The following is a 24,154-nucleotide window of genomic DNA, read 5'->3' as shown; positions in this document are numbered from 1 at the left end:
AAGAATGTTTTCTGAATAGTTGAGCTCTAACTGTTCTGTTGTTGTTAGCTTTAGGCTACAATCAACTGGAACTGATAGGCAGTGTTGTTCTGGTTTGTCTAGATAGAAGTCTCTGAGCAGGCAAGCCAAGTATATCATCCTGCAGTATGTTTCGGAGATTAAGTAATTTCAAAAAGACATCGGTACTGTCACACTTTGACCTCTCAAGTAATTGCGTTGCACTCTGCATTGCACGTTCAGCTAGCCCATTTGACTGGGTATTGTGGACTACTAGTAATATGTACAAAGTCCCATTCTTTTGCAAATTTCTGAAACAACTGACTAGTAAATTAAGTACCGTTGTCAGAAATAACTTTGAGTGGACTACCATGCACCGAGAAATGGCGTTTCAACTTAGTAATAACAGCAGTAGACGTTAGGTTTGGTAATAAATCAATTTCAAACCAGTTCGAATGAGAGTCTACCAATACCAAGTAATGCTGATTGTTCCACTCGAATATATCAACAGCTACTGTTAACTAAGGTAGTTCAGGAACATGACTTCGCTGAAGTGGTTCTCTTTGCAAATGTGATTTAGTACAATTGCATACAGAACAAGAAGAAAGTACTTTATCAAAGTCTTTTGCTAGAGAAGGCCAAAATAATAGTAATCTCCCCCTGCTTTTGTTAGATTCGGAACCTGAGTGACCACACTGCAAAATCTGTATATTCATGCTGTAAGGAAGCAGGAACAGTAATTTTAGGACCTTTGAAAATAACGCCATCTTTCATCAACATCTCATCTCTGTAAGGAAAAGAAGTTTGCACTTCAGGTGGTACACTGGTTTGCTTTGACGGCCATCCAGCATTAATGTAATGGTTGAGCTTTTGCAAAATTGGATCAGTCTTTGTATGATCTCTCAGTTCATCAAATTTCGTGGTAGAAAAATTATGCACTTCCATGACATCAAAGTCAAAATTCTCTGCATGATGCTGTTCCGTTATATTTCTGGATGATCTGGATAAGGTATCAGCCAGATAAGTAGTTTGCCTTTTGTATAGATCATTTTGCAGTTGTACATTTGCAATTTGAGCATCATTCTTCGTAATCTCGTTGGAGCAGAATGCATAGGCTTCTTTAAAATAGTAACTGGAGGTTAGTTATCAGTTTCAGTCTGAATAACTTGCCTATAGATTTAATCATAAAACTTTGAACATGCAAATACTATCGCCAAAAGTTCTTTCTCTATTTGAGCATATTGCATTTCAGTTTGGGTAAGAGTTCTTTTTTTTCCCCTCAAATATTTTTTTTTTATTTTCATTTAAAATAACATTTACATAATATTTTTAAATATCATTTTAAACAACTATATACAATATTTACAATATCTACAAAAACAAGCAGTTCCTTGATGCGTGCGACCATGCAAACGGAGTTAAAAACACGAGATAGTTCCTTCTGTTATAAAACAATTTTAATATGTGCACAGGTTAGCGCTTTCACAGTAGCTTCTTCAGACCATCAAGCACATTACTAAAACAATCAACTTTAAATACTCAAAACAATTATGATGCAATTCAGATATTAAAGGCATACCTTAACTCTACACAGAGTGCTTTATTTAGCCATATTGTATAAAGAGTTTTTTATGATATACATATCACACTATAAAATGTAAAATTTAAAACTGCGTTTATATATTTAGATAAATCCCAATAAATTAATCAAATAAAATCAGTTGGATGTTCATCGGGCTTTCAAAATGGGTTTAAGTGACGCTCTTTCATTTAGACCATGATTTCTGTTCACTCTAAGTTTTAAAATCCATTCTATTTCTCTTTTTTCTGTATTATTCCTTATATTGCCTTGTCTAATAATAGGTTTAATAATGTCTATAGCTGTAAATTTAAATGTATGACTACTGTCATACATACTTACATGCTTAGCTAAGGCATTATTTAAGTACTGTGTTCTAATGGCATACAAATGTTCTCTGATTCTAGTTCTAAAAGCTCTGTTCGTTTTTCCTATATAGAATGAGCTACAAACTTCACATTCGGCTAAATAGACAATATTCTCTGTTTCACTGTGTGACTGAAGTATTTTATAATTTGGTAGAGGATGAACTATATAACTACTATAAATTGAATAATATTAATAGATTTAGGAAGAAAAATATTAATTTCACAACTAATGACAGGATAGCTTTAGCTGACCTGCGAAATGACAACACTATTATGATAAGACCAGTGGACAAAGGCGGTCCAATAGTTATAATGGACTATGATAAATATCAAGAAGCCATGTTGACAGTACTGAGAGATGTTACATATTATAAACTGATTGATTTTGACAAGGTTGAAGTAATCAAAAGTCAGATTTCAAATTTAATATCAGATTTAGTCAGAAGTCAAGATATCACTGCAGACTTGGGTAATTTCCTATTAGTGGAATTCCCTCTAATTCCTGCCATACAAGAACTACCTAAAATTCATAAAGAGAGTTTAAATCCACCTATGAGACCTATAGTCTCGGGGAAAGGTTGGTGCACTGAACCCTTTTCCATATATGTTGAGAAAAAATTAAGACCAATTTTGAATGAAAATGTATATGTCCTTAAAGATACTAAACAATTTTTAGTGGACTTGTATGAGTTCAGCAACATCGAAGGAATAAAATTAGATACGTTATTTGTTACCCTTGACGTACAATCATTGTTCACAGTAATACCTAATAACACAGGCATTGACTGTATTCAAGAACATTTACACCACCACAGTGGATATGATCAAAGGCAAATAGATTTAATAAATTTATTTTCAGAAGCTATTGTAGAAAATAATATATTTGTCTTTGACAAATGTGTGTATGCTCAATGTGATGGCGTAGCTATGGGCACATCTTGTCCCAATAGCTACGCCAACATGGTTTTAGCCCGTTGGGAGGAAGAATGCCTGTTCAAATGTGATAGCTATAAGAAATATGTCTTATTTTATTGTCATTTTGTAGACTATGTGTTTCTGTTATGGAAAGGAGATGTAATAGAATTGGAAAATTTCATATCAGAAATGAACTGCATGACAAGCTATTTGAAATTTACATATAATTATTCCAATGTTTGCATAGAATATCTAGATTTGTATCTAGAAAGAGTTATGGATAGATACATTAACACAGGTGTATTTAGGAAACAATGTCAAAGAAATAATTTATTGCATAGGCGAAGCATGCATCCTCAGTATGTATTCAAAAACATTATAAGAGGGCAAGCCTTTTGTTCTTCCTCCATCAATTGCCACTGTGACCACGGATGCCTCCCAGATCGGGTGGGGGGGCATTATCTCAGCAGGACTGTCCAAGGCACGTGGCAGGAACAGAAGATCCATTTGCATATCAGTGTCTTAGAGATGAGAGCGGTGCTATTTGCGTTGCAAGCACTTCACAGCTTTCTTCCTCTTGGGGCAATTGCAGTCCAGTCGGACATGTCTGTGGTCTGGTATCTGAACAAACAGGGAGGAACCAGGTCGTATCCCCTTTGCAGAGAGGCACTTCGAGTGTTGCAGTGGGCAGTATCTTCCCAGCGCTTTCTAGTGGCAATGCACATTCCAGGGAAGTCCAACGTGACTGCCGACCGGCTGAGCAGAGCTATTCTGATGCCTCATGAGAGGTCCCTGAACAAACAGGTGGTGGAACAGATTTTCCGCAGATGTGGTCAGCCTTGCTGCGATCTATTTACCAGCACCCTCAATGCCAAATGCAGCAGCTACTTCACCCTTATTCCCCGGAAGGGGAAACACCCAGGGACGCTCTAGTTCACGATTGGCCCTCCGGTGTTCTCTATGCCTTCCCTCCAATTCCCCTGATAACAAAGGTTATTCAGAAAGCACAGTCTTTGGGAAGCAAAATGATACTGATTGCTCCACACTGGCCTCGTCAGATCTGGTTTCCCTTTCTTCACCCTTACCTAATGGATGAGCCGTGGATTCTGGACCCAGAGCCGGATCTGTTGACTCATATGTCAGGGCAGTTCCAGACCTCCATCCAAACCCTCAGGTTGACAGCATGGCTGCTCCAACTCCGTCCCTAGTCAGGATTCATGATTTTTCAACAGAGGTGGTTCATATTCTGTCTTCCTCCCACAAGCCTTCTACTAGGAAGATTTATTCCAGTAAGTGGCAGAGAATTTCCATTTAGGCTCATGAAAGACAGATTGATCCCTATACAGCACCCATCGAATTTAGAGTTTCTATCTCAACTGTTTAGTCAGGGATCTGCTGCGGCAACTATTAAAGTACAGTTGGCAGCCATTTCTACTTTTCATGTTGCTAATGAACTCAATATAATGGCGCATAGACTTTTGTAGGGCCTTTCTCAAAGGGATTATGCTACTACGACCTCAAATCTTTGATCCTGTTATGCCATGGGACCTTAATTTTGTGCTACAGCAGCTTACCTCACCTCCTTTTGAGCCCGCGGCAACCTCTGACCTACAATTTTTGTCTTGGAAGACACTCTTTTTGATAGCCATCACTTCGGCTAGGCAGATCTCTTAACTCCAAGCTTTATCAGTCCGGCCCCCTTACTTGATATTTCACAAGGATAAGGTTTTGTTAAGACCTAATCCTTCCTTTATGCCTAAGGTTGCTTCAGTGGTCAACCTCAACCAGTCTATTGAGTTGCCTGTGTTTTTCCCTGGATTCTCTAACAAGGCAGAATTTAAGTTTCATCAGCTGGATGTCCACAGACAATTACGTTTCTATTTACATAGAACAAAAGAGTAGCAGTAAAAGTGAAAAAGAAGGTCTACAAGAGGGTAGTGAGACCAGCTATGTTATATGGGTTGGAGACAGTGGCATTGACAAAAAGGCAGGAGTCAGAGCTTGACGTGGCAGAGTTGAAGATGTTAAGATTTGCACTGGGTGTGACGAGGATGGACAGGATTAGGAATAAGTATATTAGAGGGTCAGCCCAGGTTGGAAGGTTTGGAGACAAAGCCAGAGAGGCAAGATTATGTTGGTTTGGACATGTGCTGAGGAGGGATGCAGAGTATATTGGGAAAAAGATGCTAAGGATGAAGCTGCCAGGTAACAGGAAAAGAGGAAGGCCTAAGATAAGGTTTATGGATGTGGTGAGAGAGGACATGCAGGTGGTTGGTGTGACAGAGCAAGATGCAGAGGACAGGAAGAAATGGAAACAGTTGATCTGCTGTGGCGACCCCTGACGGGAGCAGCCGAAAAAAGAAGCAGAAGAAAAGATTTTAGAAAATCTGACCAACTTTTTCTCTCTCTTTCGGAAAACAGACTAGGGACTTCAGTTTCCAAAGTAACTCTGTCCAGATGGATTTCTAGCTGCATTTTCTTCATCTAGTCTTCAAATGGCAAGGAACTATCCTTCAAGGTAAAGGCTCACTCTACACGTTCGGTGTCTTCTTCTACTGCCTTTCAGGCTAGGATGTCTATGGATGAGATTTGTGCTGCAGCTACTTGGGCATCTCCTCACACCTTTATTACTCATTGCAAATTGGATCTGGTATCAAGGGGCAGATCCTCATTTGGTTCCGCAGTGCTCAGGAGTATTTTCCAGTGAGCCGCTCAAGGTCTAGGTGCTAGGGACGCTGTCCCACTGGTAAGAATGTAGGCGAGATTGGACTACATAACATCAAGAAGTTATGTAATCACCATAACGTTCGATGTATGTAGTCCATCTCACCTCACATTCTTACTAACCCACCCACCTACCTCCTCCTGGAGGACCTAGAGGTTGAGTCTCTGGATTCAGCACTCCTTCTTGATAGGATGAGTTGATTCTTCCTCTCAACGTGTTTCTGTGTGTGTGTGTTTCTGTGTGTGTTTCTGTGTGTGTTTCTGTGTGTGTTTCTGTGTGTGTTTCTGTGTGTGTTTCTGTGTGTGTTTCTGTGTGTGTTTCTGTGTGTGTTTCTGTGTGTGTGTGTGTGTGTGTGTGTGTGTGTGTGTGTGTGTGTGTGTGAGCTCACTGCAAACAAGATCTGGGGAATAGGTGCATTGCACCATGGGATACCTCTTAGCCACGAGCCAATTGAAGACTTCGAGCTAGAGTATAGCCGAGTTGGAGCCGAGGTTCGGCTCCAATCCCACGAGTAAGGATGTGAGGTGAGATTGACTACATACATCGAACGTTATGGTGAGTACATAACTTCTTGTTCTGTAGCTGTAGTGCCTTAAATAGGTAGTATGATGCACATTGTGAGACAGATGAAGAAATTATTGCTTCAGAGCAGAAGCCAAAGTAGCCCCAGCTGCAGTGAAGGTTGAAGAATCGGATTACAGTTTTTTGGTCACAAGTGCAGATAAGCAGTAAAGATTATTTGGGTGAAACATGTCTTCACCTAACATCATTGACGACCATGACGTGAGGAGTCGGACTTTCTTTGGTACAACTGTACTTCGGGTTCAGCCTTCTGAGCTATGGTCCTCAACCAAGAGATGAGAATGTCCAGCTAAGAGATGGATGGATTTTGTGAAAAAAGACATATGACAGTTAGGAGTGACTGTCAAGGAATGAGAGTGGCCCTGAACCGAAAGCTGGGGTGACAGTTGACATGACATCCTACCCAATGTAGAAATGGGGAAGAAAGGAGGTTGTTGGTGGTGGTGTATTATGAGGATCTGTATTGTGTGTATTTACTTACCTCTGTACATGGGTTATGGTTGAAGAGTGTCCTAAAACCAGTCTACATAAATGAACAAATGGTTCATTGTGTGGTATTCAGATAAATTTCAGGAAGATGATGCTCAGTTTGTAATAAGCAATAAATGGGAGTGTTGAACACCTCTGTGGAAGAGAACAAGCTGGTAAGCTATCTGAACTGCTTCACAATTCTTTCCTGGATATGCAGACTCTGAGACCTTGTCAGGTCTGGGAATTCCTGAAGTTGAGCACTTCAGCGTATGACCTCTCCACCATTCAGAAAAATGCAGTTCACTCGCTCTTGTGCTTGGTGCCATAGGGGAAAAAGGGGTGGAAATGGTGTATATATTCTTCATCCTGTAAAACAGGAGGTTGCTGTTTACGTTTGCCACAGATTTTACATGTCTGTCTGCTTTTGCCACAGATTTTGCATGTTGTAGCATAACTCGTAGACGATAAATAAAGCACTTTGCTCTTGCCCTTGCCCTGTATTGGCTGTCAGAACGATGGAAACAGTCAGCTGATTCCCTAGTGATACAGGAAGACTCTTCCATGCTCATCAGTGATATCCCCTGACTGGGATGACAATTGATTTCATCTCTTGGCTTGTCCTTTATGTAGATCCCTTGATTCCAGTCTTAAGGTATATGTTAGCTGTTTGTTCCCATCACTAATTTATGGAGACCAGGATTGCACTCCAACACTGGGTGGTCAAGCAGTTCCTTAAAGAAGCAATGCTTCCTCTGAAGAATCCTTCCAGTTCATGAGATATAAAGTATTTGGGCCTGCTGGCTCAGTGGCAGTGAAGTTAATTGGCCACAAGGAAGAGATTCATTAAAGAAATCACCTCTTTGCATAATATTCTGGAGCTTCAGGTACTTGTGCGGAGAACCATATATGGTCTTTAATGAGAATTTGCATGTATCTTAAAACCAGCACATATTATTTCTGTAAAGCAGTTTCCAAAATGTCCATGAATTATTCTCTTCATCTTTTTGTTTTTGGCAGAAACCAAAGGAAAGAGAGAGCCATTCACACTCTGAATGTCTTGTGTCAGCTTAGACATTTCTTGAAAATGGTGGCCATGTAGTTGGCAGCTTTATCTTAAAGTGCAGGGTTTGCAGTTTCTAAACACACTTTCCAAGCAAACTCCCATTTACATTAATCTTTTGTCATTAGCTGGTAGCTAACCATTTACTATTAAACATTGTGTTAAAAGCACACCTCGCTAGCGCTAGAGGAGTGGCCTTCTATAGTGTTTGCTTCAGGAATAGTTTCATTGCAGACATTTACAGTGTGGCCACTTGACCCTTGGTTCATGTCTTCACCTAACATCATTGATAACCATGACATGAGGAGTCAGGCTTTCTTTGGTACAGCTATACTTCAGGTTCAGCCTTCTGAGCTATGGCCCACCAGCTCCTTCAACCATGATAGTAACTGCTTGGGATTCAACCCATCCTTAACATCCATCATAGGTTGGTACTAGGCTATCGGCCCTAGGGCCTATGCAAGCCTAGCCATAACAATTCCCTGGATATTTCTTCCCACAATATTTACTTCTCTGGACCCCTGTCTAGCAGGGCGACTGACATGATCCCCGGGGTGAATTTCCTATTTCCCATCCAATCATCAAAGTTTCTTTTGAAGAGGGCCAATGAGGCACTCTGCTTGACATGTATGGGCAGTCAATTCCAGAGTATGAGGAGTCTCTGGGTCAGGAACCTATCCCTCCAGCATGTTTTGTTCATTGTGATGACAAGGTTTAGATCCCTGGAGCGTGTGGCTCTGAGGGATTGGGATTTCTTTAAGTGGAGCATGTCCAGTAGCTCATGGTTTGATATGGCCTTGTATGTTAAGCAGAGATCGCCTCTGAGTAGACGATATGCCACAGAGTATAGCTGGAGTTTTTTTAGACTGTCAGCATATGGCATTTGCTTTAGGCCTGCGATTCTTTTAGTGAGGTATTTCATAGATGATTTTCTGTGATGGAATAGATGTTCTTCATACTGATCACTGCTGTAGCTGCCAAGGGTATAACAGCTGGACAGCTTCCAAAGCTCTCCAGAGCACCTTCCAATCACTCAAACCATTAGCAGCTCAGCTTGAGCTGCCTAAAACACAGGTGTGACCACCAAGCCAATCGGAGCTTTCTTGCCACAGTAGAGAGTACACCTCTATGGACTTTTGAGGATCATTGATTTGGTTATGATGTTCCTTTACTGTCCATATAAGTTCCCTTTGGAAAAAAAAACTTCTACATTTAAATAGTTATTGATATCCTTCAAGGATGCATCTGCAGTCATCACATATGGGTTGTCCTGCCTCAGGCAGCCCTTCGGTCGGCCGGATTCCAAAGTCTGGGTCTGGCCTCGGCTGATGTCGCACTTTCCCCGACGTCAGAGCGTCTGGGGTATAAAAGCATCAGCCGACGCCATATTCCCCAGTCTTTCTTGCCGCGTGGTGCCTGAAGCAGAAGCAGCTCGCAAGTGCCGGTCGGCCAGCTCCTGTGATTCAACTACCGAAGACTTCGAAAAAGCTAAGTACCCCGTTGGGGACTCTTTCTTGCCTCAGCCGATGTCAGATAAAGTTAATAATTGTTTAACTTGTGGGAAACAAATACCTCATAAGGATTTCCACTCTTACTGCCTCCCTTGCCTAGGCCCCAGACCACGACGTCTCGGCCTGTTCAGCCTGTGCTTCCTTCAACCGACGAACTCTTAGACGTCGGTCGGAGTTTGCAGAGGAATTCTTTGGGGCTAGTTTTGCTTACAAGATGCCGTCGGAGACTCCGACTTCGCATTTAGTTAAAAAACGGAAGGACAAGGACCAACACACACGCACAGCGGTTTCGACTGAAACCACAGTCAGGCCTACCGCGAGTGTCTCGGTCTCGGCTGAAACCGAGTCCTTGGTTCTTCCTATTACCGAAACCGCACAACCGACTACCTTGGCCCCGGAGGCCCCGGCCGAGTCGGTTATTGAATTACCTATTGAAACCGGTGTCCAGGAACCTTCCGACACCATTCCTTTAGACAAGTCTACTCCTGCACGTGGTGCAGCCAGACCCCCTGCATCCATGTCCATTAAGGCCTTTTCTAGGGCTAAAGCTGCTAAACTTACTAAAGCTTTACCTCCCAAGGTTTCCTCTCAGAGACCTTCTATTGGCTCACAGATACTTAGCCTAGCAGAGGATCTTATCTCATTAATTAGAGGTTCTCAACCTCATCCGGACAGGGGCTCTCAACCACCTCCAGACAAAAGGCCCAGGGTTGAGCCCTCTGACCACCACTCCTCAGATGAGTCCACTGATGGTTCTGCTCTGTCAGACCCCCAGGAGGAGGCTTATTCGGCCTACGAGGATTCTGATGCTGAAGAATATATTCCCTCGGCCTTCCCCTCCTGAAGAGTTTTCCTTTGGAGAGACACTGCACTCTATGAGAGAACATTTTCAATGGCAGGGTCAGGAATTCTCTGATTCTAGAAAGAGATTAAGGACCTTTTTACATTTACCTCAGCATAGGCCTTTAGTTATACCTCCTGTTTTGAATGTTATTGATGATGTGTACTCTGATGCTAGTACAGCCCCTGACTCTCTCCCTCCGGCACCTGCCAAACCTGATAGGTACTACAGGGTCCCGGATTCACATCTACACCTGTACAAGGCCCACTCTGCTGATCCAGAAACTATTTCCCAGGGCCCAAAAGGGGTTGCAGCTGCCACTGCTAAAAATCCTCTACCCTCTGAAAGGGAGTCCAGAGCTTTAGAGACATGGGATAAGAAAGTGTATACTTCTGCAACTCTTTCCATGAGGGCATTAAATTGTCAATTTCATATGATACAGTACCAAGAGTATTTGTTAGATGAATTGCATAAGAAACTGTCCTCTTCTGAACCCCTTGATCACAAATCACTTCAGGATCTGGTGCATAACTCCCAGCAGGTTAGTAACCATTTCTTGCAGTGTGGTTATGATGCATTGGAAGCTTCATGTAGGTCAGCTATGACAGGTGCAGTTATACGTAGGCATGCCTGGCTGAAGGAACAATCTTTACCAGACCATGTTAAAGCTAAGCTTTTGGATGCTCCTATGGAAAAGCAAAAATTATTTGGTTCCACGGCTCAAAAGGTCTTAAAGAAATTTGAAGAAAAGGCAAAACCTGTGCAAACAGTCAAAGACTTTCTGCAAGTCCAACCACCGAGATTCAGCAGAAATTGGCCTACTAAGAATTGGTCCTTTCCAGACTCAGACAGATCTCAGAGAGGCAGGAATAGGCACGCCAGAGGTAGAGGGCAAGCTAGAGGCTCCTACAGAGGCAGTCAGTGGCAGCCTCCCAACCAGAGAGGTAGTGCAGGAACCACAACTGCTACACCAGGACAGACTCAATGACTTTATTCTGACTCCGCCGACCAGGGCTCAATTAGAAGCACCTTTGGGCGGAAAGCTTTCTTTATTCTCAGAAAATTGGCACAGCATTACAAGGGACACATGGACACTGCAAATAATAGACAAAGGATACAGGTTCCATTTCCACACATTGCCAAAAAGAAAAGGAATGCCAGACCTGCCACCAAATCAGAGGGCAGAGGCTTTGAAGCAAATTACCAAATTAATACAAATGAAGGCCATAGAAAAGGTACCTCTTTCAGAACAAGGCCAAGGATTTTACTCCAGATTATTCCTTGTTCCAAGAAAAGAAAATCAATGGAGGCCTATTCTCGACTTGTCCACACTGAATACTTACCTCATTGTGCCAAAATTCAAAATGCTGACTCTGCAGCAACTCCTTCCCATGCTGGGCAAGGGGTCTTGGCTGGTGATTCTAGACCTCAAGGAGGCATACCTGCATGTCCCTATTCAACAAAGTTGCAGAAGACACCTCAGATTTCTTGCAGGGTCAGAGCATTATCAATTCTCAGCATTGCCCTTTAGCTTATCTACTGCGCCCAGAGTATTCACGAAATGCCTGGCATCAGTAATTGCACACTGCAGACTTCAGGGGATTCAAATCTACCCATCTGGACGACTGCCTTATACAAGCGGACAACAAGAAAATTTTGTTAAAGGACTTGGACTATGCCATCCACCTACTACAGGCCTTGGGATATACAGTCAACATCCAAAAATCAAGACGTGTTCCATCCCAAAGAATAACCTTTCTGGGTGCGGATCTAGACACAACCACCCAAATGGCCTTTCTCACAGAAGAAAAGCAAAAACAACTACCGGATTACTTCAAGAATCTGACAAGACAAACTCAGCTGACTGCAAGGAAAATCCTGCAGGCCCTGGGTTACATGGCATCTTGCATTCTTCTGATTCCGCAAGCAAGGGCTGCATATGAGAAAATTACAATGGTACCGAAGGAGTGTATGGACTCAGCACAGTCACAGCTTAGAAACTTTGATCCCTCTCATTCCATGCCTTCAAAAGGAATTTCTGTGGTGGGCTCAAGCCTGCCAGTCGAACAGCGGGTTGCCCTTCAGCAGTGATACATGCAGTCGAAGCCTTCAAACCCTTTCTGCATCAAGGCCACCTGCTCATAAGGACAGACAACACCACAGTTATGTGGTACATAAACAAGCAAGGAGGCACCCATTCCTACCCTCTATGCAGACTGGCAATGAATCTATGGGAACTTTCCTTGAAACTCAATATACAGCTGCAGTCCCAGTTCGTGCCAGGGAAAGACAATATACTGGCAGACAGCTTAAGCAGAACTACCATGGATGCACACGAATGGATGCTGCACCCAGACATCTTCTTACTCATAACACAATCATGGGGAAGGCCGGAAATAGATCTGTTCGCTTCCCCCCCACAATCATCAACTGAAGACATTCTGCTCAAGGACATACCACCCACAAGCATGGAAAGTGGACGCTCTCTTTCAGCTGGAAAGCTCTAACAGTGTATGCTTTCCCACCTCTCCCATTAATGACCAAGGTTTTACTGAAGATCAGGGCAGAGCAGCCCAGAGTGATTCTGATAGCTCCAAACTGGCCAAGGCAGCACTGGTACCCACTGTTAAAGAGCATGTCACAGACGAAACCGTGGCCTCTTCCCCCTATGGCCACTTCTACTGACGCAGCACAATTTCAAGACTCTGCATTCCAACCTGAAAACCTTGCAGCTAACTGCCTGGAGAATACCATGACTCCTCCCCAGGATAGCCTATCCCAGAGAGTGAAGGATATTATTATTATTGAAGCTCGCCGACCCTCCACAAGGAAGGCATATTCAGCAAAATGGAAAAGATTTCACACTTGGAACACAACAAAAGGCCTAGATGTGACAGTGATGAACATGGCACATATACTGGAATATTTGGCAGAATTGTTCCACAATGGCCTGTCTTATTCTTCCATTAAGATACATGCCTCAGCAATTTCAGCAGAATACAATGCTAATCCACCTGTCTTCTCGCATCCTCTCCTAAGACAGTTTCTAAGAGGAATCAAAAACATCAATCCTCCAAGGAGACCACCTTTTACTTACTTGGGACCTTAACTTTGTGTTGGAAAAACTAACACTTCCTCCCTTTGAACCAGCAGCATCAGCGGATCTACAGTTTCTGTCTTGGAAAACTGCATTCCTTCTGGCCATAACCTCAGCAAGAAGAGTATCTGAGTTACAAGCTTTAATGGCAGTGCAGCCATTTCTTATCTTTCATCAAGACAGAGTTTCTTTGAGAACCAATCCTACATTTATGCCAAAGGTGGTATCCAGGGTATCCTTGAACCAAGCAATTCACTTGCCTACATTCTTCCCAAAACCACAAAATAAAGGGGAGAAACTTCTGGACACCCTGGACATACACAGACAATTGCGCTACTACTTGGACAGAACTAAAAGTTACAGAAAGACTGACCAGTTGTTTGTAGCATATGCTGCTGGGGCACGAGGAAAAGCAATTTCCAAACAGACAATTTCAAAATGGATAGGAAATTGCATTCGATTTTGTTACTCCTTTCATGGAAAACCTGTGCCAGCAAACATTAGACCTCATTCCACGAGAGCCACAGCCACCACCACAGCCTTCCTAAGAGGGGTGGCTACCAAGGACATTTTAGAAGCTGCTACATGGAGCTCCGTGCATACATTTGCCAAGCATTACAATTTACCTTTATACTCTAGATCCAGAGCAGGCTTTGCTACAGCAGTCCTGCAGGGTATATTAACTACACCATCCTTTGCTTAGTTCCTCCACCCCCAGATTGGCTATGCTATTCTACCCATATGTGATGACTGCAGATGCATCCTTGAAGGACATAGTACAGTTTTGTACCTACCATAAATGTAGATGTCCGATAGGTATGCATCTGCAGTCAGGTTTACCCTCCCTCCTTCCCCTCTGTGGTATTCCTAGGGTGCTAGCTGGGGGATCTATTATGGTGTATTTGTTTGTGTGTGTATATATATATATATATATATATATATATATATATATATATATTTTTTTTTTTTTTTTTTTTTTGCAAATGTTTGGAATTTTATTGCTTTTCTCCAAATTTAGCCTTCCTAGAGGGCACCTGGCATCTGGGGCAAGAAAAACTGAGGAATATGGCGTCGGCTGATGCTTTTATACCCCAGACGCTCTGACGTCGGGGAAAGTGCGACATCAGCCGAGGCCAGACCCAGACTTTGGAATCCGGCCGACCGAAGGGCTGCCTGAGGCAGGACAACCCATATGTGATGACTGCAGATGCATACCTATCGGACATCTACATTTATGGTAGGTACAAAACTGTACTTTTTATTGTATTGTCCTGCTTAGGAAAGTTGTTTTTCTAGGAGTTTGTGCTTTAACAGACTGTCACAACACTTTACTGTACTTTTAAACTGGAGTGCTCTTTTTTCTTGTCTGTTTTAAAAGTAGTTGGAAGTTGTTAAAAAATGTTTTTTTCTAGGAGAAATTTGGCAAAGTTGTATTAAAGTGTTTTCTATTGTGTTTTTTGTGAAACAAATGACTTTTTACAGCTTTTAATTTTTACCGCCTTATGCTGCTTGTTTTCTCCTGGGAAAGAGGTAGCATTTTCAGTTTGACCATGGAACAAACTGCCATTCCCACAGTCAAAACTACTTACAGCCATAAAAAGAAAAAGTTAAGCATACAGCCTTTATCACCAAAGTAGGCTAGCAGTTTGCCTCGGCTGCAGGTGGGTAACTCTACTGTGGCCAAAGTTGATTATTTAGACCACTCTTCTTTTATCCCTGAATCCTGTGGTGTAGCACCTATATCCACTATGGACTGGAGGTTAGCCACTTCCTTTGCAGTTGTTGAGGGACTCCTCAGTGGGCAAGGGAGAGCTACTCTTGTCTGTCCTGGGAGAGGGAACAGGGAAAGTGTTCCTATTTAATCAGAATGATGTGCCTATCCCTGGCGAAGCTGCTGCTGTCATTAGTAACACTGTTAGCACCATTTTTCTTGTCAAAAAGAAAGAGAAAACTCAACATTTATCTACTCTTCCTCAAATTTTCTTAGACAGGAGTAGTTTACTGGGTCTGACTGAAGGTTTAATTTAGATGAATTCTGGTAAAGTAGAGGGGTTCCTCTTTTCTTGAAGTAATTCAACATTCTGAAACTGGATGGAAGATGGAGGGATAGATACAGGGTTTTCTCCTAATATTTCTAATTTAGACTCTGAGGGAAGTCCAGTTTCTAATTATCCCTTTTGTTTTTTTTTTTTTTTTTTTGGGGGGGGGGGGGGCTCTTTCTCTGAGAATATTTCCAGAATGTGTCTGTGTTTTCAGTGGGAGAACACTGAAGTTTCTCTGTCCCTTGGAAAATATTCTCGAGCTGTTACAGAAGGAATTTTCCTAGCACTTTTACCCATTACTCCAGTTCTGTCAGCTTTGGAGGATGTTTGTTTCACTGGCTGCAATTTTCGTGATAGTCATCATGCTACCCCTTAAAAGCAGATAGAATGCATAAAGTTTCTCAGTCTTATTTACACACTTCCAGAACTGACCAGCACCTACAGATTTAGTTGTGCTAAACGTTTGATTAATTTCAGTCCTACTCTGACAAGGATGACAAAATTATTGATAAGTATGGGGAAAAAAGCATGCAGCGGATATAAAAAGTGTATACAACCCTGTTAAAATGCCAGGTTTTTGTGATATAAAAAAATGAGGCCACAATAAATCATTTCAAAAACTTTTCCCACCTTTAATGTGACTTATAACCTGTACAATTCAGTTGAAGAACAAACAAATCTGTTAGTGGAAAAATATAAAAGCTATAAAGTATACAATAAGCTGGTTGCATAAGTGTGTGCACCCTTAAACTAATACTTTGTTGAAGCACCTTTTGATTTAATTACAAAACTTATTCCAGGCAGGGTTAAGGCCCACTCTGCCAGGGTTTTGGCTTCATCTGCATTTTTTTGGAAAGGTTTAGTTTCTAGAAGTATTCTAGAAGCAGCAACTTGGTCCTCTGTACATATTATTGAATCACTGCAAGCTTGATTCCTTGTCTAGGTCTAAATCAGGATTTGCTAGGACTCTTCTCCAGGGGCTGCTGGACCCTTCCCCTTCCACCACCCGAATGTTGTAAGCAAGGGTAATTTATCCATGTCTGTAAGGCTTCTGCAGCAGTGATCAATGTTCTTCATCTCACATTGCTGCAGTCATAACCTGTGGGTAGTCCGCTGTCCTCGGTCGGCCCGAATACCAAAGTGTTAGGCTGGCGTCGGTCATGGTCGCTCAGATCTGATGTCAGTACGCCATGGTATTAAAGCGCATGACCGACGTCATATCCTCAGTCTTTCTTGCCGCATGGTCCGAAGCAGAAGCAGCGTTTGCAAGTGCCGTTCGGCATTCTGAAATTTTCGTATTCTGAGTTTCAGACCGAAAACCAAGTTGGGCTAAGTACCCCGTTGGGGAATATTTTTGTTTTTTCTTGCCTCAGTTAATTCCGGATGTCAGAAAAAGTGAATAATTGTATTTCTTGTGGGAAACAGATACCACATAGGGATTACCACTCTCTCTGTATTCCTTGTTTGGGGCCTGAGCACGACGTAGTCGGGTGTCGCTTTTGTGCTAGATTTAATAAGCGCACCATTAAACGTAGGTTAGATTGCGCTAGACTTGTCTTCGGTAAGCGGTGTAATTACAATATGCCGTCGGATCCTCCGACGCCCGCTACCGCTAAGAAGCGCAAGGAAAAATCGTTAAAGTCCAAACAGGATGAGTCGTCCGTTCCGGACGCCGGTTCTTTAGAAACTACGGTGGAATCTGTGGATCCAGCCGAGGTTTCAGCTGAGTCTCAGGGGGAGCCGTTAATTTTGCAAGATGTGGCCTCTCAGGAGTCGGGTCAGGCTGAGGGGGCCTCTCAGGTTGCTGTACTCCCTTCTTTGCATAAGGTGGTTAGGCCTTCCCCTTCTGTCTCTAAGGTACCCTCCAAGGTCAGGCCTGGTTTGTCTTCCTCTGGTGTCAGTCCTAGTTCTGCAGGTTCTGTACCTAAAAAACGCATGCTAAAAATGGCAGAAGATTTGATTTCCTTAATCAGGGGTTCTATGCCCCCTCCAGATAAGAGGCCTAGGGTGGAGCCAGAGGTGGAAGGTTTGAAACATTTTTCAGATTACTCAGAGTCTTCGGCTGAAGACATTCAGGATTTTCCTCCTTATTGTGATTCAGACGCAGAGGATTCCAGTCCTTCTGCTTCTCCTCCAGAGGATTTTTCTTTTTCAGAGACCCTGCATTCTATGAGGGAGCATTTTAAATGGGAAGGTCAGGATTTCTCAGATTCCCGAAAGAGGCTTAGGGAATTTTTGTTTTTACCACAACATTGGCCCTTGGCTGTACCTCCTGTTTTGGATGTTGTTCAGGATGTTTTCTCTGAGGCTTCCCTTAATCCAGACTCTTTGCCTCCTGCGCCAGTTAAACCACATAGGTATTACAGAGTGCCTGAGGCTCATAAATATCTGTATATGAGCCCAAGGGCTGACCCAGAAACTATTAGCCAGGGACCTAAGGGTGTCAGGGCTTCTGTTGTAAAGAATCCAGTTCCTATGGATAAAGATGCTAGAGCTTTGGATAGGTGGGGTAAAAAAGTGTATACCTCTTCCACTCTAGCTATGAGGGCTTTGAATTGCCAGTTTCATATGTTGAAGTACCAGAATTTTCTCCTTACTCAGTTAAAATCTAAGGTAGATGCTTTGGCAGAGGGCATAGAGTGTAAGGAATTACAGGATTTGGTTCATGCCTCTGATCAGGTGGGTAAGCATTCTTTGCAGTGTGGTTTCGATGCTTTACAGGCTTCTTCCAGGGTGGCTGCCACTGGATCAGTTATTCGTAGGCACACCTGGCTTAAGGATCAGAACTTGTCAGAGCATGTTAAAGCTCGAATTTTGGATGCTCCTCTGCAGTCTGAAGTTTTGTTTGGTTCTCCTGTGGAGTCAGTCTTAAAGAAAATGGAAGACAAAGCTAAGTCTATGCAGACTGTTAAGGAATTTTGCAGGTGCAGCCCCTAAGTTTAGCAGAAATTGGCCTACTAAGGGATGGGCTTACCCTTCTTCTGATTTACAGTCTAGGGGCAGATCTAGACGTGGTAGGGGCAGAGCTCAGGGTTCTTTCAGGCCTAGAACGTGGAGTTCCCCTGCACAATCTACAGGTGAGGGCAGGGGCCAGTCCTTTCGTAAACAGACCCAATGACCTGCATCTTCAGCTGCCAGATCCTTCCTGTCTGGCAGCTCCTCTGGGAGGAAAGTTGGCACTCTTCAGGCAAAACTGGCTTTTAGTCACCCAGGACAAATGGGTGTTGGACATTATAGACCGAGGCTACAAGTTTTATTTCCACACACTGCCTCCTTTCAAAGGCATGCCAGACGTTCCTCCTCAGCAAAGGAAAGAGGCTCACAAACAGATTTCTTTACTTCTTCAAATGGGGGCTATACAGCAGGTCCCTCTGTCAGAAGTGGGCCTAGGATTTTATTCTCGCCTGTTTCTTGTACCAAAGAAAGGAAACACTTGGAGGCCAATTTTGGATTTATCTATCCTCAACACATACCTGGACATTCCAAAATTCAAAATGTTGACTTTGCAACAACTTCTGCCTCTGTTGGGCAAAGATCACTGGATGGTAACTCTGGATCTCAAAGAGGCTTATCTTCATATTCCTATCAGGCCCAGTTGCAGGAGATTCCTGCTGGCTGGGACTTTACATTATCAGTTCTCTGCATTGCCCTTTGGCTTATCTACTGCACCCAGGGTGTTCACAAAGGTTCTGGCTCCGGTGATAGCCTTCTTAATGTTAAGAGGAATACAAATTTATCCTTATTTGGATGACTGCCTGATTCTTGCTCAAGACAAAAACAAGCTACTTCACCATCTACAGTATGTTATGGCAGTGTTAAGGTGCCTAGGGTATTCTGTGAACGAAACAAAGTCCAGTCTAGTACCCTCTCAGGAAATGTGCTTTCTGGGTGTGAGACTGAATACAGCCTCCCAGATGGCTTTTTTGACCCTGGACAAGCAAAGAAATCTTACACTTTACTTCCAACAATTGTCTCTACGGTCCAGGCTGACTGCAAGGACAGTCCTTCAAGCCTTGGGGTTCATGGCATCTTGTATTCTGGTGCTTCCCAATGCCAAACTGCATATGAGGAAGCTACAATGGTATCTCAAAAGTGTATGGACGCAACACTGCCACGATCTGGACACTGTCATTCAGATAATACCTTGCATTCAAAAGGAATTTTTGTGGTGGGCACAGGAATGTCACCTAAACAAGGGACTCTCTGTGACCCGACCAGAGGCGAGTCAGATCTTAACGACAGATGCCTCAGACAAGGCTTGGGGAGCACACCTCAATGGAAAATGGGTTCAAGACACGTGGCCTGCCAGACTTCAACATTTACATATCAACTTGAAGGAGATGTTAGCAGTCCAATTTGCATTGATGGCTTTCAAGGATCTACTTCACCCAGGACAAGTGTTGATTCAAACAGACAACACAACTGTCATGTGGTACATCAACAAGCAAGGGGGAACCCATTCGTACCCGCTTTGCAGGCAAGCTATGATTTTGTGGGAGACTGCTCTCAGTTTGCACCTCACTCTTCAGGCAAGGTTTCTGCCAGGAGCACAGAACTCCTTAGCAGATGTTTTGAGCAGACAGATGGTGGATCCCCACGAGTGGAAGTTGGATCCTCATGTATTTCGACAGTTGACAGTGATATGGGGGACTCCAGACATAGATCTGTTCGCTTCTCCACTAAATTTCCAGTTGCCAAAGTTTTGCACAAAGATGTTTCATCCAAAAGCTTGGAAAGTGGATGCTCTATCATTCAGTTGGAACAATCTTCACGTCTATGCCTTTCCTCCTCTGCCTCTCCTTCCCAAGGTGCTCTTGAAGGTCAGACAGGACAAGCCCTTCATGATTCTAATAGCTCCAGATTGGCCACGGCAGCACTGGTACCCTCTGCTGAGGAGTTTAGTACGGGAGCCTCCTTGGCCTTTGCCATCAATTCCACACCTTTTGTCTCAGGCAGGCAATCATTTCCTCAATGTCAGGATGCAGTCCCTGCATCTGACAGCCTGGCATATTCTGTTCTAGACCCTGGAGGGTCGCAGCTTCCTCAACAAGTTTTGAATGTCATTTTGGAGGCCAGAAGGCCTAGTACAAGGAAAGTTTATGCTGATAAATGGAGGATATTTTTTATTTGGAGCAAAGCAAAGAGCTTTGATGTTTCCAGGCCTAATTTGAGTGTTTCACTTCAATATCTTACAGAATTATTAGACAAGGGTTTGTCTTTCTCCTCTGTAAAAGTTCATGCTGCAGCCATTTCTGCTCACCATGACTGTGACCCGCCATTATTCTCTCATCCTTTGTTTAAGCAATTCCTTAGAGGGGCAAAGAACATAAGACCCCCGCGTAGAGCTCCTACTCCTTCCTGGGATCTCAATTTTGTGTTGGAAAAACTTACTTTACCTCCTTTTGAACCTGCAGCTACATCTCAGTTGAAGTTTTTGTCTTGGAAGACTGCTTTTTTGTTGGCCATTACGTCTGCTAGAAGGGTATCTGAATTACAGGCTCTAATGGCAGTTGAACCCTTTTTGATTTTTCATAAGGATAGGGTATCTCTACGTACTAACCCTACTTTTATGCCTAAAGTGGTTTCAAATGTGGCCTTGAACCAATCTATTCATTTGCCTACTTTTTATGCTGATCCCCAAAATAAAGGGGAGAAAATTTTGCACACTTTGGATATTCACAGGCAGTTGCGTTATTATTTGAGCAGGACTAAAGGGTTCAGACAGTCTCAACAGTTATTTGTTTCTTTTGCTTTGGGCTCTCAGGGGAAACCTGTTTCAAAACAAACTATTTCCAAGTGGATTGGCCATTGCATTGCTTTTTGTTATTCTCATCATGGTAAGGAGATTCCGGCTGGAATCAGACCTCATTCCACTAGGGCTACTGCCACTTCTACTGCTTTTTAAGGGTGTAGCTACTAAAGATATTTTGGAAGCAGCTACTTGGAGTTCAGTGCACACTTTTTCTAAACATTACCATCTCCCTCTTTATTCCAAATCTAGGGCTGGGTTTGCCACTGCAGTCTTACAGGGCATGTTAGCAGCCCCCAATGCTTTATGATTTTGCCAACCTCCCTTTACCTTTGCTTTGGGATTCTACCCACAGGTTATGACTGCAGCAATGTGAGATGAAGAACATAGTACAGTTTTGTACCTACCATAAATGTAGATGTTCGAAGATCCACATTGCTGCAGTTTGGAGTGGTTGTATGGTTTGGGTTGTAAATATTGTTTGTACATGGGTTTTGGAGGGTTTTCTGTTTTTGGCTATGGCCTTTCTTTTTAGGGCCTTCTGACATCTGGGGCAAGAAAGACTGAGGATATGACGTCGGTCATGCGCTTTAATACCATGGCGTACTGACGTCAGATCTGAGCGACCATGACCGACGCCAGCCTAACTCTTTGGTATTCGGGCCGACCGAGGACAGCGGACTACCCACAGGTTATGACTGCAGCAATGTGGATCTTCGAACATCTACATTTATGGTAGGTACAAAACTGTACTTTATGAAGAACATAGAACAGTTCTAACGTAGTATAACAGTAGATGGATGTTTGATTGATCACTGCTGCAGTAGCTGCTCCCTCCCTGTATTCCCCTTTTTGTTTTTGTTAGTATGCCAGGTTGTGTGTATATATTTATATATATTTTTACTCCTAGCTATGTCCTGTCAGGGCACAACCCTTCCCCTCTCAGTTGTTATGACAGTTCTGAGGGCTGTGTTGCTCAAACCTGTGTTGTAGGCAGTTCAGCTCAAGCTGCTTAATGGTTTTGGCATGTGGAAGATGCACCAAAGCTTTGGAAGCTAGCTGGCTGTTGTATCCTTGGCAGGATATAACCCAGATAGCCAAAGCTACTACAGCAGTGATCTTTCAAACATCTACTGTTATGGTAAGTTTATTTGCACAGTTGTACTTCATTTATCCATATTGATAACAGTATGGAAATACCATCCAAGTATATCTCATTGTGTGGAATGGCTCTCAGTTCAGCCTTGGTTGTTGGAATTCCTGGAAATCTGGCAAGATTTGTATTACTTGTAAACAATACAACTGTCAAATCTTCATTATTTTTTTATTTACTAGAAAGTGTTAACTAGTGGCATGGGGCCACTCACATATCTAAAATGACATCATAGTAAACATCACAGTGGTCAGACACACACACACCTGTTTAGCAGAAAAGATTAATCCAACATATGATGTATCAAGGAAAGTCTTTTTGTATATCAGCAGATAAAGGTAACTTATCTAAAGGTGTGATAGCAGTTTATTAAAGGATCAGCACATAGCTCTCAACCTCTTGTCTATGGAATCTAGTGTAAAGGTCCCAAATCACTAATGATTTGAAATTTTGCAAAATAAAGGGGACCTAACGCATTTTCTGAAGTGAAGGAAGTTTATAACTTTAATGATTGCCATTATTTGTTGACAGTAAACTACTTCCTTGCCTTGAAACATCACTTATTTTAGGAGAAACAAATCAAAATTTTGAAATAGAATCTCGCATGTCCCTGAAAATGTGGGATATCTGAGAGGTATGGTTCTGATAGTCTTACATAGTTTTTTACTGCAGTACTTTTGTGGATGAGAGGCTTGTGAGCCACCTGTCAAATGATGTACTGTACCAGAGCAGCAGAGATGGATGTTTTTCAGGGATTGATCCGTGTTACCAGTTAGAGGAATGACAGGCTTGTAGAACAATTGGTAAAGAGCAGTAAGGGCATAGCTAAAGGTAATTGTGGTCTTACTGCAAACATGTTTGCAATTTTTATAAACAAAAACAATAGCTGTGGAAAATGGTTCTCTCCAGGTAATGGTGGCTGTTTATAGATGTTTATTATTCATTTTATCTTTTTACTGCTTTGGATGTGACAGTTTAGTTGTAGCAAATGATTTAAAAAAAGAAATTGTGCTTTTCAGGTTGGCAGTCTGCAACACTCGATTCCTCCAGCTATGCACATCTCTAGATATGAGAATGAGGCCACTGGTGTATGTCATACGGCACTGGGCAAAACAAAATCATCTTGCTGGTAAGATCAAGTTAAATATGCTTCTACTTGCAATCAGCAGTGATTTGAAAATGAAGCATGAACATTGGTATGAAGTATGTCTGGTGTTGGCTTCATAATGAATCAGTATGGCAAATTTGCTGTCTGGTTTCTCTGACTTGTTAGGTGTTTATCTTCGGCTGAAGAAGTCCTGGTTATGTGAGGATGAAAGCGTTCAATCTGTTCTGTTATAACTTATTATTAAAAACGTTTTTTTAAGCACATTTTTTTGTGGATCCTTGGAACCTGGCTTCTTGTGTTACAACTGTTGTTTTATTTAGATTACAAGAGTCTCTTCATTTCTTCTCCAAGGCCACTTTCTCTTCCCTTCCCTTTCCCCACATCCCAGCCTGTCAGAGGGTGTAAGCCAAGCTTGAGGTTACAGATCTCTTAAGAAAAGGAGCTATTCAAAAGGTCCCACAAGAGAGGGTTCATGGTTTATTTGACATTCATTTTGATACGAAAAAATAAGTGTGCAAGTTCCATTTTGGGTTTAAGTGGCCTGAAATAGGTGCATTCAGGAAAATTAAGTTCAGGGTGATCATGGTGCAGTTATTCCTTCTGTGCGTACAGGATGGTGACTGGAGGTGCTCTTTGGAACCCTGTGATGCTTTTCTACACACAAAAATTCCCATGGCATCCAGGAAGTTCTCCACTTTTGGGTGGAAGCCAGTCATTACCAGTTCAGAGCCCTTACATCTGGCCTCATCACAGCTCTCTGGTGTTCAGATATGTGGAAACTGTAGTGGCCTATCTGAGACCACAGGGGATCAAATTATTCCCAGTTCATGATGTATTACAAGAACTCATCTTGATAAGTAAACTGTTGGTGTTACATCTGCTGCAGTCCCTATCTCAGCATTTTTCTTTTCCATATCCACACTTAATGGTGTATGATTTGTGTCCCCCCTTTTTCC

The 24,154-nt window shown here is 42.6% G+C and overlaps 1 protein-coding gene across 1 annotated transcript in view; it reads left to right on the top strand.

Moving 5' to 3' along the window:
- TUT1 (terminal uridylyl transferase 1, U6 snRNA-specific) overlaps window positions 1-24,154 on the top strand; it is a 411,795-nt gene that overhangs the window by 346,748 nt on the left and 40,893 nt on the right. The window contains exon 7 of the mRNA XM_044075371.1: window positions 23,070-23,219. Within this exon, the coding sequence (XP_043931306.1) occupies window positions 23,070-23,219 (150 nt within the window). The remainder of the gene's footprint in view (window positions 1-23,069; window positions 23,220-24,154) is intronic.

Source organism: Protopterus annectens, chromosome 6.part1 (assembly GCF_019279795.1).
Source record: "Protopterus annectens isolate FY-2018-M chromosome 6.part1, PAN1.0, whole genome shotgun sequence".
Classification (NCBI taxonomy): domain Eukaryota; kingdom Metazoa; phylum Chordata; order Ceratodontiformes; family Protopteridae; genus Protopterus; species Protopterus annectens.
This window is presented reverse-complemented; position numbering and strand designations above follow the sequence as displayed.